The sequence below is a fragment of the Artemia sp. Qi Xiang Cuo genome, chromosome 19 (genome assembly GCF_049724085.1).
Source record: "Artemia sp. Qi Xiang Cuo chromosome 19, ASM4972408v1, whole genome shotgun sequence".
Taxonomy (NCBI): Eukaryota; Metazoa; Arthropoda; class Branchiopoda; order Anostraca; family Artemiidae; genus Artemia; species Artemia sp. Qi Xiang Cuo.
Window position 1 is genome coordinate 44287856 of NC_142812.1, and position 16767 is coordinate 44304622.

Consider the following 16767-nt stretch of genomic DNA (forward strand, 5'->3'; position numbering starts at 1 on the left):
TTCAGCAAACCACAAATAACATGAATCAGCTTAAAAAGAACCTTTGCACCGAAAATAAAATTATTCACTTAATGATATAGGCTCTTTAAGTTTAATCTAGTTCTTACAGATTTTTTACAAGGATATTGAAATCACAATTTTTATCTTTGGTTAGGTTATCATAGTTCAAACACCAATTGAAATACCCCCAAAAAGAAAAAAAAAAATCAAAATACGCCATAAAATCCTTTTCAAACACATAGAATTGAGTTTTGAATACTAGACGTCCAAGAGAAGCCGACTCAAACAAAACGAAGGAGATTCTTTACCCTAAGTTAAAATAGAGCTGTCGGCTATAGAATGTTCACCTGAATAAAATTTGGGTCGAACAGTAATACCATATAAAAATCTCTTAAATAGACATTATTAATACACTAAATGAGTGTAATAAACTAAAAATTTTGTCATTATAGTATTGCAATCTCGGTTTGGCCTAACTTTAGCCTATTTTGTGATCATAAAATTAAATTCATTAATCGACCCTATTCTTGCTTAAAACAAATACAGCCTTCATTACCGACTTCTTAGGAGAATGAATGGCATATAGCACTATGTTTGAAACGGAATTATACAAAGATTTTTAATTCATATAGTTCCAGAATCAAAAATGGGCAAGAGGCCTTTTATTGCCATCACAGCCCTCCACTGCCAACCTTTTGCACAAAGGTGGGTATGTTGAACCCTGTTCAAACGGAGTCATAGATGATTTCAGTCTGCCAGAATGGAGGACCGAAGTCCCCCCCCCCCAAAAAAAAGACCCAAGCTACCTAAACTAAAATGTGATTTCCTTCAATTTTCAATACGGACTGCTGAACGCCTCCATTTAACGTCTTGTGTAATTAATAAAGCGGTATACTTTTTGTTTCGAAAGACCATAGTTTTGAGGTTAACTAACTTCTTATTTGGAATTTTTATAATTTTTTTTTTCATTTATTTTATGTTTAAGCTTAGCATGCATAATGGCTACTATTTCTGATTATTGTCAAACGGCAACTCTTTTACATTCAAAAATCTACTTGAAAATTTAATCTTTCGATTACTAGGTGCTGTAATTTGCTCTTTACAATGTGCCAGCAGTACTGCCACTATGAAGCACTATTTCGGTTATCACCAAAGCTTCTGACGCTTTACTGCATAAGTTAAACCAAAGAAAAAAAAAGAGGACTTACTTGCCTATATTTTCATGGTAAGACGTGTCCACTAAATCCATGGTTTTAACCAACGACGTATTTTCGAAAGCCAATCACAGTATTCCTTATTTCTTGAGAGACGAGTAGCCCCACCTTTAAAAGTTGATTGATTTTAAAGGCTCCTGTGTGAAATTTTGAGCCAATGGAAAGACTAAAAGTTAAATCCTACTTGGTTGGTTGTTCTTGTGTAAAAAGTCGAAGCGAGTAAACAAGCCGAAAACAATCAGCGTTGCATTATTTCCTTTCGAAGAAGTTACTCTGTTTCTCTGCGGTTACGCCCTTATCAAAAGCTAGAACTAACATGAGACGCAAGGCCGTATTCAGAGAAGGGATTAGGAGTTTGAATCCCCCCTTCCCGAAATGTGTGTCTGACTCTTAAAAACGTAATAAAAATACCTATAATCAAATTTTGATAGTTTTTTAAAAGTTTTATTGTACCCCCCCCCCCTCCCCGAACAAATATCATGGATATGGCCCTGCCTAAAGTATATATCGAAATATTGACGTTAATATATGAAATTGAAAGCATTCGACATGGTTCTTCTTTTTTTCCGATCTTACGTGCTCATTTGAAACTTACGTGCTCATTTGAAACTTTTACTCATTTGAAACTTACGTGCTCATTTGAAACTTTTACTCATTTGAAACTTACGCCCTCATTTGAAACTTTTACTCATTTGAAACCTTTTGAAACAATTGAAACTTTTTACGTGCTCATTTGAAACTTTTTTGAAACTTACGTGCTCATTCGTTCATATGGCAAGTCGCTTATTAAGAGCAGGATTAAATCATAGAAAATGAAATTAAGTAAGCATTGAAAGGGACATTTTCATATCTTCTATTTCAAATAAAGTATGGTATATTTAAAAGTTAACCTAGCCATGTAATGTATTTGAAAATATACTTACGTAACGGAAAGGTTTCATTTTGCCAGAGAACAATATATCCAAAACAATATAAAAAATTTAACTCGTCAGTTATTGGCCCGGCTGTTTTAATTGAAATTTCACTTAATAGCTACTTTACCAATAGATTATGTAACCCTTAGCAAATAGAAGATATAAACACAAAATAAAGAAATAACTATTGTAATGAGCCATAGGAATTACAAAAGTCAAACGTTAATAAATATAAAACTTCTATAACGAAGCATAACTTATTCAATATTTACAAAGGCGTCGTTCTCTTGTCCCTTGACAACTGTCCGCACTTCACTCACACTTTCTAGTTCATCATCATCATCATCATTAGCCGACATGCACTTATTGCAGCATGCACACTTTCTAAAGAGGTCATCATAAAATTGAAGGGTCATAAATGCCGGCCATTTTCTTAAAAACTTAGGCAAATATTTTGGACATTTGGATTGCATTATTGAAATAATAACTAAACATATAACAATGACCAAGATAGGAATTCCAACACCTAAGAACACCTCTATACCAGCAAGGGATAGGGATAGTACAATTCCTGGGATCACAAAGAACATAAATGCTAAATATAAAATGGCAAACCAACGGTAGTCTGCAGTAGTGTTTCCCAAATATTTTGCCATTGGTATTGGCCAGCGCATAAACCAAAGTGTGTAAAAGAGAAATGTGCCGGTAAAATTAAAAAATAAGTGACATAAAGATATCTGTAGGCTTTCTGCCAAGGTGGAAGAATCTGCAGCAAGGGCGGCAAGAAGACTAGTCGTCGTAGTCCCAATATTTGAACCAATAGTTAAAGGGTATACACGTTCAATTGTGATTAACCCAACCCCAACAAGGGGTGTTAAAGCTGATGTGAAGACCGATGATGACTGAACCAAGAATGTCATTACCGCTCCAATGAAGATGGCAACGTACCCAGTGAGCCAGGGAACATATGGTATATCAGCGTTGATAAATCGTTTCACCATGTTGGCCACTGTGCCTATAAAATAATAAAGAATAATTAATAGATAATTATTAGTAAACAAATAAATAAAATAGTTATTAAAATTAATTATATTAATTATATATTCTATTAATTGATTTTATATTAATTATATTATTATATTACATTAAATGTATAATTATATTAATTTTATTAAAAATTAAATATTGAAATGAAGTAAATAATCAATTGATTAAAATTATTAATTAATGAACATAATAAAGAATAATAAAGAAATATTTAGAATAAAAAAAGCTTAAATATCAGTATGATAGCATCAAAATAATTGACCTCCCCGGTACTTATCAAGTTCATCTAATTTTATCTAATTATCATTATTAAGTATTAGATAATTTTATCTAATTATCTAATTATCATATTAAGTTCATCTAATTATCACTCATCTTTAAAATGTTATTTATGTGGACATGCCTTTGCAATATATACTTTAAGGAGAACAATTAAGGGTGATAGGCGTAAATCTTCGTTTTTCAAAAAGTATTACATGAGGCTCTATGCATTAAAACAACTATATTTTGGTCAATAAGTGGTTTGGACCATTTTCCTCTAATTTTGCATACGTTAATTCAATTAAATTTCGAGGTAAAATAACAGCGTCATTCACTTGCGCCAAAACTAATGGCAGTGACAAATTCGATTTCATATCTTGACAAAAAAAAACACAAGCTCGCATACATAAAGTTCTTCCTGAACCAAAACAAATTTAGCAAAAAATAAAGTTCTACGAAATAACATTTTTTTTTAATTGGACTTTAATTTAATTTGACATAACTTTTAATTAAAATTTTGATTTTTATTTCAATTAAAGTTTGAAAGACCGCAATTACTCCAAATTTCAACTTTACACTAAATTTGTTTTAATTCAGAAAGGACGTTACGAGTGTGTGTTTAGTTTTAGTTGGATTTAACTTAATTTAATTTGAAGAAATTGGATTTTCTCCAAACTATTAAGATACATATTTATCGTTCTTATTATCATGCATTATATATCTTAATTGTAGTAATCTTATGAAAAATGCATTTGCATAAACTCTACCCATCTACATCACTTCCCTCCCTCAACACTTCCTCCGACAAACAGTAACGATTATTTGTCTATGTAACGAGATACCTCTACAACGGGTTATCCCTATGGTGAGCTTTCTCTGTAATAAGCAACCCATAGCTAAGTGTATCGGTAACCTTCTTCCTAATCAAGGCAGTATCCAAGGGGGGGGTTTGAACCCCCTCAAAATGTTGGTCCAATTCATAAAAAACGTAACAAAAATTAATATAAACCAATTCTTGATGCCTTTTTTTGAAGTTAGTTTGTACCCCCCCCCACCCCGGTATTTATGTTGGCTAAATGTATCTTTACATTATAGCTGTCCTAGCCGAGTGGTTAGCACACTAGACTTGAAATTCCTTGTCCGTGAGGTTTGAAAAAAAAAATCCTTTTTGCCTAGCTGTTAGAACTGACAGGGGTAGTTGAGGTGAAAGAGAGAAACAAGCATAGATCTGATAGTCCTTTTTGTCCAATGAAAACTTGACTTTTTCCTCCGAGTGGCACATTGAGGACAGGGTTTCGAGTCCTGGTGTCGCTGGTTATTTGGTTTGGAACCGGGTTTCAGTGGCATGACTCTGTAAGCATAGTCAGAGTAGACCCAGCCCTGAATAGGTACCTGGAGAAATCTGAGGAAGTTAAACAGGACGGGTGAGCAAAATTACGGGATGGCTGACCCCCAACACCCCATTGCAATTCCTGGCAGAAGGACCATGAAACGGAGATCAGCACCACCAGTAGGGACTTTAAAGTCCAGTGCCCTATTATTTACCTTTATTATGTGTATCTTTAAGTTTTGGAAAATCAAAAATAGCTAAGCTATTAAACTTTTGGTCAAAATTATTCTATTCATAGTTTCAATAAATGTAAATTCAAGGACAAAATCCTTTAAACTACTATATTTTTGAACTTTGACGGCAATAGCCCATTCTAATACTGGGTTGTTCTAAGGCATAGGAGCCAATGTGAAAATCACATACAAATTTTTACAAATGTTTTTTTTTTATTTAATGGTTGAAGGATTTTCGACTACTTCAGCCAATATGCCTCGAACAAAACTGCTTACAATACTAAAAAGGTTTAGCTGACTTTTTTCACTTTCCGAGAAAAGCGCAAGATTTCAATGAGCTACGCATTAAAGCTTTAATGAAGTTAGCCATCCAGTCATAGAAAAACTTCAAAATTTGGGTACATACCTTTAAGAATGGAATTCAGAATTTTAACGAGTACAACCAAGCATGTGCAAAGAATGACCAAAGAAATGACCAGTAAGATGGAGCCAACTGCTGCATCACTCATCCCAGTATCAGCAAATAGGTAATCCGCAATTGTGCCTTAAAATAAAATTTAGAATTAAAATATGTAAAATTGATAATTATTATAAAACTCATACAATAGCATAAGAAAGTGACAAGATAGGAATCTTTGGAACATGAAATATATTAAAAAGGCAGTAAAGGGCTCGGCACACGTAGCTGATTTCGGGAACCGATTTCAGCATCAGTGGACAAACGATAGCGGTAAGAAAAATTTGTTGAAAGAAAAATTTATTGCGCGAGATTTATCTCAGCTTGGTTCTCAGTGTAGTTCTCAGCTCAATAGCAGGGTCTTTCACCACAGACATCTCTGGCTGACTATTTATTTGTATATTTTTTTTTTGTGATGATGAAATCAGCGCTGATTTTGTAAATCGGCGCCGAAAACTAGAAAATTTTTCAAGCTCAAATCGACGCCGATTTCTTTTAAAATCGGCGCTGATTTGGAAATCAGTTCCCGAAATCAGCTACCTGTGCCCAGCCTTTAAAGGCTACTAGCCTCACTGACGCTGCATATCAGTCAGAAGAATTGGAAAATTCAAAAGAAGCTTAATTGTGTTTAAATCAATATTTAAGTCTCGACTTTAGGTCAGACTTCGCTTCGATTGAACTTGGAATTTTCTGAAACAAAGCAAATTGTTTTGCTTAAAACTGGGATTATAAAATTTTAAAGGCTGGATTAGTATGTTGAACAGGGGCCAGTAGAAAAAATTTACATTTTTGTTCCTATTGTAGTATTTTGACAAGAGCGGTTCTTTATCTTTGGCCTAATGTGAAGCAAAATGAGAATATATGTTGTGCATATATATACCAATATGTATATATATATATATATATATATATATATATATATATATATATATATATATATATATATATATATATATATATATATATATATATATATATATATATATATATATATATATATATATATATATATATATATATATATATATATATATTATTTATTTATTTATTACCCGTCAAAAAAAGGTACAAAAGACGGAGTATTACTAAAAAAGAAAAAACACACACAAAAAACAAATTACAACACATAATCGAACAAATTACAAAGACGAGAAACAAAATCTCAATTATACACTGCACTGTAGGTACGTAAGAAATTTTACTTTTTAAACTCCCAAGTACTGAAGAAACATAAGCAATATGATTGATAACTTCAATTCAACTAACCTAACCTACAGCAAAATACTTGATAACTTCAAGTCAAAATCAACAGACTCAATCAACTAGTCTAAATATGACAAGAGATGGTAAAAACACTAAATATGACAAGATATTTGCAAATAAAATTAAATGGACAGCGATTTACTGCCTTAGCAAACGGTATCAAGGGTGGGAAGAAACTTTCTCGTTGTACCGTTTAGTTTGTTCAATTATAGCTGCCGTTGGGTCCGTAATTTTAAAATTTTTAACAAGGTGCAAATTTCTTGTCCACGGCGGGAGCCGCAACAAGAACTTCGCATACTTAAAAAACGCGGATCTGAGCTTTCTTTTCTCTGGCTCGGGAAACATTCTCCGAAAAGGGATTAAATGCAGGAAATGGGGAAGGGATACTGCGTCATAAAGTTGAGCCAAACTTAAACGGTTGAAACAGATTTTAGATGTGACCACTCTACTGTAAGCAAAAGCCAGGCGTTTACACAGATGATCAATAAGAAGGGAGCGAGTAGTTTTTAGATTCTTTCCAATTGGTAAACCAAGGTAAATAATTTTCGAGACAGGGGCTACAGAAAGTTCTCCCAGCCTTAGAGACGAGACCTCTTCTTGGCGCCAGTTGAACAGAAGAATATCCGACTTCTGCGGGTTAAATTCAAGGCCAATGTGACTGTAATTTGATTGTAGTGTGGAGAAGGTGGTCTCTGTACCTGCGACTGTGCGGCTGGGGTTCAGAATGTCATCGGCGTAGGCTATCATTGTAACGTCTATGCCACAAGCTATGCATTTTGTCTCAATAGTAGACTGTGGTTCAATAATACAATTATTAAAGGCACAAGGGGATGTGACTGATCCTTGTCGAGCACTCTTTTTTGCTGGGACTACAGGATTCCCTCGGTAGGACCGTCTCACGTCAGGTGAATATTCAGTGACGGCTTGACCATGGCCATGAAGTAGGAATTCAGCCTGTAGGTGGTCGTACATGTCGTGAATGGGTAGTAGGATGTCCTTCTGTACACCTCTCTTTCCCATATCCAGAATGAGTTGGCCACGGACAAGTGAGTCGTAGGCACGGTGGACGTCATGTAGACCTATAACAACGGACTGCTTTGATTCATCAGCGTCAATAAAGACTGAAGCCGAAGCAGAAATGGCGTGGCCGCAACCAAGACCCTTCTGGAGCCCAAACTGGGAAGGGGGAGTCCAGAATTTTTCCTGGTTTTCATCAATGACCGAAAGTTCGAAGATTTTGCAAAGCGTTTGTGCTACTGTGATCGGTCTGAACGAAGTACATTCCGAAGTACTTTTTCCTTTCTTCGGGACTGGCCTAAGCAACCCAGTACTGAATGCCGATGGTACAATTCCAGTGGTGAAGATCTTCTGAAAAAGAAGATTTAGGTGTTCAAAGAAAGTCGGGTTCCAATGGCTAAGGTGAAAAGCGGCTACACGGTCAATACCAGCCGACTTCTTCTTTTTCAACCATCAGATTGCGGACGTAACCTATAATTGGGGTAATTATGAAATCCGTATCTAGAATTGATGAGAGGAGGGATAAAAGCTTTTCTTGAACAGAAATGTTAAGATCCTGTTTTGGGGCTGAAAACTCATCAGGGTAATAGTTTATCCATGTTAAAGATGGGATATCTGACTCGGGACCCCCTGACTCCTTCTTATCAATCATTTTCCATGACTGATTTGGATTCTTAATTACTTTTTCAGAAAGCTCTGATTTCAACTGCACACGGTGACGAGCAACTTCCTTCCAAAACTTACGCTTAGATGCAACTCTAATCTCTTTAACTACTCCTGAGTGTGGTCTTCCACATTTTCTCCATATCCCGCACCAGATAGTAGCTTAGTCGCATGCTAATTGTAACAAAGGGTTAGAAGATCATCCCTTTTCTTGAGTTTTTTGTCTGGCACGAGACTTGGGTACTCCCTGAGATTCGGTAAACAGAAGAGCATGGGTCAGTTCGGCGTAATAAATATTAAGACGTAGCCGCGCATCTCTTTCATCACGATGAGAGAATTTCATAAGTAGGTCAAACGGTACGCGAATATTTGACAGAACAAGGTCAAAGAATCTTGCAACTTTTCTTTATGAATTTTACGCCAAACCGGAACCTTATGCCACCTCTAATTGAATATCGACGAATTATTCGCAGCGGAAAACGGGGAAGGCCTACTGATAATACACTGAACTGGGAAATGATCCGAAGTGAAACTATTCGGAAGGACAAGAACCTCAGGTACTGGCAACGAACTAGAGCTAACAATATGGTCTAGATTGGACGTAGAACCAGATTGGTGGATATACGAAAGGTTCTGGTTCTTTTGGTGAATAGTAAAACGGTTCTCAAGTATCCCTATTAGGATACAACAACGACTGTTTTCGGCACTAATATCAACATCTAAATTACAGTTAAAAGTCACCTACTATTATGCACTCAAGGGATTCGCGCTCGGCTTTTTTAAGGCAACGGGCTAGTTTGGCAGCACTTATAGCAAAAGCACTATCAGATTTGTCGTCACGGTAATCAGTTGGAAGGTACACATTTATAACTAGCAGGTTATCTAGTCTAGTTGCAAGAAAATTGTCACTGTTCTCGTATACTTCGCACGCGACGGCCCCGCGACGGACGGCCCCGCGGAGATGAACGTTTTGCAGGCACGGAGAACACAGAGTAGGACGGCCAGAGATTTAGTAGGCTTAGATCAGCTTCTGTGATGAAATGTTCTTGCAGGCATATCACATTGTGATTATTCACAAACTGGTCAACCACATGAGACCGCTTAAAAAAATTTCTGTTTATATTCCAAGAAATTTGTGAAATTTTAGAGATTTTGTTATTCCTCATATTAGTGAGTTGCTTTTTGCTTGTTTTATGGACACTTTACGCTATAGGAGGTAGGACCCGTTTTCTTGTAGGAAACGCAAGACATAGCGCGAGTATAGTATTCTGCATCGTTCTTTTTGAAGACGTGGTCAGACGCGCCACATCCGGAGCGGACAGGGCTATTAGAGCACTCGGCAGCTAGGTGAACTTGGTTTTGGCATGAGTAGCAACGATGGAGTAAGAAACGGAATTCTTCAGTGGGAAGTTTTCGTAATAGATCTTCACAGAGTCCTTGAGAAATTTATCCAAATCTGATCGACCGCTGAAAAATACTTTGAACGTACGGGAACTGCCAATCTGTTCAGACTTCGTAGCTCTGGGGATCAGTACAGTTAGCTCATCCGCCGATTCATCAGAGGGGACTCTTTTCACTATACCAATATAGTTAGGGCTCTTTATGGCAGCAGCCATCTGTGGCTGGTTGGTCTTGATTGACTCAACAATGGTTTCAGCTGTGTTTTTCGAGCGAACCACTAGTTTCCAGTCCGATTTGACTCTTCGTAATTCAGATATGTCACTAGTATCCGCACATACCGAATCTATGAATCTCTTCCTTGCACTCGGGGTATCAAGCGACTTGGGCAGATTTTTCAGTACGATTGCGTAGGAGGGCTTATCAGGCTGGTTTGAAGCACTTGACCATTCGATGGGTTTGTTGGCATTAATAGCAAAATGGTTCTTAATAACTCGAGACAATTCATTCACCTTAATAGCAACGGTTGCTGCAGTAGCTTCACTAGTAGTTGGGACTGAGCAGGGAGAATCAATAACAGAGGTCGGCAATTTGGTCTTCTTGGTGTGAGCTTGGTGAATACATCTGCAAATTTCCGTAAAATTCTCTTCATCTTTTGCATGAATTTTACAGCGTGTTGTAAACTGCATTAGTTTATGGAGCGATTCTTTGGCTTTCAGAATTTCTTCTGGTGTGAAAAAGCCGACGCCAGTATCAACTATTCATTCCAGTTTTTCTCCTCTTTCCATAGGACGGCTCATGAAGTTCAACACAGCATTCAGGAATAATTTGTCCTCTATTTCCGTTAACATCCCGAAAACAGAATGATGCTGTCGACGCACCTTAATAAAAAGTTGAATATTGGTTATATGTCTTGAGGAGTAATATCTTCTATTGGCAACTTCTAATTGGCAAAATTGACCTAAAATAATTGTTCCCATGGGAAATCACAGCGGTCAAAATAAGCAAACCATAGATAAGCCGATTATAAAAAGTCTTCAAATAAGCGTCCACTGGGAAATTACTCACAATGTAAAACAGGGTTTTATCCAAAAAAGAGTTCTTTACACCACAAGCTCTAGATCAAGACTGATGATCTAGTCTTATATCATAGATTGATCTAGTCTTATATATATATATATATATATATATATATATATATATATATATATATATATATATATATATATATATATATATATATATATATATATATATATATATATATATATATATATATATATATATATATATATATATATATATATATATATATATATATATATATATATATATATATATATAATATAATATAAAAAAGACATAGCTAATTTTTTTATTTCACTTTTGGGGATTGACTGATTCTTTTTTCTTTTTTTTTCAGTAAGGAACTTCAGTTTCCTGTCTTCATTTGCCTCTTTAGGCTCATCATTAAACTGTACGAAGTTCAGAAAAGCTCCTTAATCGTTTAAGTAAAGTTAAGTCAAATGACAAAGAGAAATCACTTAGTTTCGGTTACTTTTAATTTCTTAGGCCTGAACCCAAAATTGAAACGCTTTTATTTCAGGCCGTTTTTGCTTCTTTTTTTTTAGCTGAATGGAAAATTTAATTTGCTACCAGACACGCAAGAATTTGTCAGGGACTGTGGTTGTTGGCAAACTTAAGGTTATTTTTTAACTTAACAGAAAATCCATCAGCTTTTACAAGAGAAAAAATGTATATGAGCCCTGAGACATGATATTTTCTGAAAAATGAAAAAAAAACAGAAAACAGAAATAATTACCAGCAAAATCGTTACTTATGTCAATAACATTTTTAAATATGGAACAAAAAGCCACTTCACAGTAAATATGGGATTGGAGGAACGACACAAATTAATATGGCCTTTCCCTTAGAATTGTGGCATTATATCATGAAACTGTAAAACATGAATACAGACGGGGTAGTTTATACTTTCTACCAAAACCTATCCCAAAAAATGATTGGTTAACATCAAGGACACTCTGAATACCTTAGGGACTATACATACCATAATAGCATATCTGTTGTGGCAAAAAAATCGAGCTAAATACAGGTTGCCGTAAGACAACAATTTTGGCCTGAGTAGGACCAAAACGCTATCATGCTAAAATCCCAAATGGACAATCATTCAAATAATTATGTCCAGCATCCATGTTTATAAGGCCATCCTACCCATTGTTGACGCATGGCTACCCCTTGATGACCCAAGCTTGAATGCAGTCTGTTGGAAATGAAAGGTGTAATTTCAAAACTCCACGTGATTATGTTGCTTCATTTGAGGCTTGTACAAAGTTTCTCATAACTGCGCATTAAATTTTAAGCGGAAGTCTGTAGATTTTGATGAAAAGTAAGGAAGCTTTAATTCTGAGAAAGGGGAAATGTGGGGAACTACCCTCCCAAAAAATTCTTCAGGAGCCATCTTATCAAACCAATAGCGGTAGAAAAGGACTAGAATCCTCATTCAAGCGAAATATTCTGTATTTCATGTGTAATTTTTAATAGCGATAGACATCACACCTCAATAAACTGTGTTTTTAACTTTAATCCCAAGTAAGACAAAATTGTGAGACAGACATTCAGAAACCTATCCTTCAAAGATCAACTTATGGATGTTTGGATATCTACTGGCTTATGAGGGCACTCTTCCAAACGATGGTGTGCTGCTTCATACTTAAGCACTTTGACGCTTTTAACAGGGACGTAATTTCGTCAAAATACTGGGGGGGGTTCAAAGTTGGAGTCAAATCAAGTGAAAATGACAGTAAAAACTAAAAAAATAAGCCTTTTGGTACCATAAAGGTACTATTTAGCACTTTGAAAGTACTATCAAGGTAAATATGTACTAAAATTCTAATCTGTTTCTGTTGATGCTTGAATTATGCAGGTTTATCTTAGTTTTAACAAAATTTTGGAAAAAACTAAATTTCAGAAGGGGGGCAAACTGTGGTCTGGCAGGGGCAGTTGCCCCCCTTCCCCATAGAAAATTGCGCCCCTGGTTTTTAACCGGCTTGTTACCAAAACAAACCACAAATAATTTAGGTTCTTTTTACAAACGAGTTTTTCTGATGGAAGCAACTAGCTTAGGATAAAATGGAGATGAAACATATTATACTAATAACAAGTACGCTGTATGTGCAACCTCCATACTCCTTAGCTAAATATTCAATTCTGATCTACTGAATGCTTGTCAGATCACTAAACATATGTTTTATACAAGTGTTTAAATGTTTTACAAGTGTTTTATTAACCCTATTGTTCAATACTTTGAACTAAGTATAGAACGATATTCTACTACTACTATTGCTAACAACTCACCGCAGCACCAAGTCTCCAGAGACTAACACAGCTACGCACACTCCTCCTCCATCCCAATTTATTCAAAGCCTCCCTCTTTAGACTTTCCCAGGAACTTCCCATTTCCCTTATTTTTTCTTTAAGACATCCTTCCACCCCAGCCGCGGAAGTCCTGCTTTTCGTTTAGACCTAGACACTTGGTCGAAAAAGACCATCTTTGGCAATCTGTCATACTTCATCCACTGAGCGTGCCCCAGCCATCTCAACCTTTCTCTCATTATAGCCCTAGAAAGCAGGATTGAACCACAGTTTTCGTGGAGCCTACTATTTGAAATAGGGTCAGTCAGTCGGGTACCGAAAACAATCCATAGGCAATTTCTCTAAAAACATCTAGCAAATCTTCCTCAGTTTTTTTGGAGCGCCCATGCTTCAGAACCATATTTAACCTCTGTCATCACTGTTGCTTCCAACATTTTAATCTTGATTCACAGATTTATTTTCCTATTCAGACAATATTCAGTCTCACTAAACCCTATCTGTATCACTAAAGAGTTCTATTTGATCTTATTCTTTCTCGAAGCAGTGTCTTAAAAGGTGCACCCTTATTCACGATTGTTTTGACGAAAGCGCAAGTTAAATTTTACGGTAACGGGCAGGAACCAGTGTTACCACAAGTCTGGTTTTAAATTGCACCGCCAAAACAGTGGAGATGCGCCGAAAGTACCATTTATCTTGTGAAAATGAGCCGAATGAACGATTTTCCCCCTAAGAGAATGCGCCAAATTGAAAAATTCAATGCAAGACCACCTAAAAAGAGCGCCCAAATGGCGCAAATGCATCCCCTGGCAGGAACTGAGGCAATGAGAGTTTCATTTAAACCTAGAGTGGTTTACGCTTGTTTCAAGTTCTAACATCAGCCTGTACTTTCATCTGAAGCAATTTTTGTTTTATATGGATTGCCAGGGCAGAGCCAAAGTGCACTAGTTTCATCATTTGATTTCGATTTTTGTCATTGCTTTGATTTGTCATTGATTGGGGTTGACATTGTTTTGATTTGTCATCGGTGGTCATTGACATTAATTGTTGTATTTTGATTTCTCATTAGTTTTGTCGTAGACTTCTAACCACAAATTTCCCTTATTCCGGCTTCAGATTATCAGTGATCTTGATATCAGATATCCTGCTGCTTATCAGTGATATTTTGGGTCTATATTTTGAGCTATTTGAAAGAACAAACGACAAAAGTATAAACATGAATAAATATTGTAAAGGTTTAGTAAACAACTTACACTTATAGGTATTATTCTCCAGACCACATGCAGTCTTCAACTGGCTATTTACATCTTGCCACTCGCCAAGGGCCCATTTATCAAGAACCGTTTTGTTTAGCTATATAAAAATAATATTGAAAAGAAATTCAAAATGAATATAATTTGTCACCTACACATGTAATTACCTCCTAATGTTCAACAAAGAATAAAAAAGCAAATTTTTAGCAGAAAAAGTGTATCTTCAGTTGGAAGAAGCAAATCTTATCCCTTGGAAGAAGAACAAAGGCGTAATTTTCTAAGGGACAGCGGGGGCAACTGACCCTCCCAGACCTCGATCCCCCCCCAAGGACTCAATTTACCCACCCATCTGAAATTTAGTTTCTTCAAAAATCTTGTCAAAAGTAAGATAAGCCTTTATAATTCAAGCATCAACAGAAACGGAACAGTTTTCTTTAGTATATATTTACCTTTAAGTTACTATGAAGTATGTTTGTAGTACGTTTTTAGTACTAAACAGTGCCTTAAACGCAAATGGCTTATTTTTCAGTTTTTCCTGTCATGTTCACTTGATTTAGGAAAATTGGCTCCAACTTTGATCCCCCCCCCCAGGATTTTCATGAAATTACACCACTGAAGAAGAGCCTAAATTTGAACGAAAATTTGACGAAATTACGACGAAATTTGACAAAATTACGCACTCAGATGAGCCTAAATTTGAAAAACCTAGTGTGTTTAGACACGCCTATTATTTCTCAAAAAAGACAGAAGATGACAGAACGAATTGTGAGGAACATTTGGTTCTCTTCCTAACAAAAAAAAAAAAAAAAATACAAAAAAAAACACTGAGATAAATTAAGGACACAAAAATATAGGCCACACAAAATCAGTAGAAATGACCTACTTTGCACGTTGAAGCTTTAATGCTGAAATAAAAAACTAATAATTTTCAAAACTTACATCTAATAGTTTGACTCTTACAAAAAAGAAAAAAATGTAAGGAAAGTAATAAAATATCAAAAAAAATATTCTTAATCAAACTAAGGCGGAGACAGGGCACAGAGGACAGTTTTCTTCGTGCCCCTTCCCTCTACCTGTTTTTTCGTGTTTATTTCTTTTTTCGCATTGCCAAAATATTTAAAAGGGCCCTCCCTCCTAGATTTTGAAAATATTCTTCCCAGATATTTTCCATCTAAAAAAAAACTGAAGATGCCATTCCCCTAGATGCTGAAAAATAAAAATAAATCGAAAAAATCCTTCCCCCCTTCCCCGACAATTTTGTGCATGGGTACCCCTTGAAATAAGGCTGATATCTCTCTCTTCCGCATATTTTTGTGAGTATTTCCATTCAATTGTTTTTGTTATAGTTGCTAAGCCGTTTAGTCCTTTACAGACTATTGCCACTTAGCACCATCATCAATTTGTTTTATGAGTATACCCCATATTAGAAAAAAATTCTAGCAGCAACAAATGACATATACAGAAGCAAATTGTCATAAAAAGGTCTGTAGTAATCACCTATGCAACCTAATCTACCCATATTTCAATTTTCATAAGCAACTTCTTCACTTTAAATCTTCATTGAAGTTTTTCTTACCTGGCATAGGATAGCCTAGATTCAACCAATATAGAAAAGTCGTACAGGGATGATTGGTGTTATAGCCATTATTCCATATTTTACCCTGATTTCGCGGATCAAGTATTTGAGTTCAAAATAAATATTACTGTTAAACAAAATGAAAACTGAATGGATTATTTTTCTTTTCGTAAGACTGCTCCCTTTTGCAAAAGCTTTGTTAAATATAAGCATTCTCTTTTCATTAAAGTGTCCACACGTTTCAGGTGTTTAAGTCAGTTGACACAAGAAAAAACAGTTTTTTAATCTAAATTACCTAAACTGATTGATTCTACCCTTCATATAAGATACACGGTCAGGATTGCCAGAGAGATCACGTTTTTACTATTTGTACAAAATTTTCCCTAAAAAGTAGATTTTGCCTTTTTTGCCTTGAATTGCTTTTCTCACTCAAGGATAGTGTGATTCACCAAATGAAAAGACAACCTTGTGCGCGGTGACTCTTTTCCTGGTCTGATATTTCACCACGTTTTCTATACTATCTAATCTATTTTGGTAATAAATCTATAGCTAATCTGTATTTTTTACCCAGTATTCAGAAGTGCAAGTTGATATTTTTAACCAATGTAGTAAGATTTTGAAAAATTAAACAGAATTTTGAAAAAAGCAGACTTTTACGGAAAATTTCCAATTTTGTATCTTTATTAGTCGGCATTCTAGCACCACACGTACGAACAATTTCTGAAGATGGTAATTTTCACGTCATGAAGTA

The 16767-nt window shown here is 35.6% G+C and overlaps 1 protein-coding gene across 2 annotated transcripts in view; it reads right to left on the reverse strand.

Moving 5' to 3' along the window:
- Nucleotides 1-2307: 2307 nt before the first annotated feature.
- The window catches only part of LOC148940894 (sodium-dependent phosphate transport protein 2B-like), a 68323-nt gene continuing 53863 nt past the window's right edge, over nucleotides 2308-16767 (reverse strand). For both annotated transcript variants that reach the window (XM_089104802.1, XM_089104801.1), the window contains 3 exons: nucleotides 14441-14540; nucleotides 5406-5543; nucleotides 2308-3143 (listed from right to left, as the gene is read on the reverse strand). In XM_089104802.1, coding sequence (XP_088960928.1) covers nucleotides 2386-3143; nucleotides 5406-5543; nucleotides 14441-14540 — 996 coding nt within the window. In that variant the 3' untranslated portion in view covers nucleotides 2308-2385. The remainder of the gene's footprint in view (nucleotides 3144-5405; nucleotides 5544-14440; nucleotides 14541-16767) is intronic.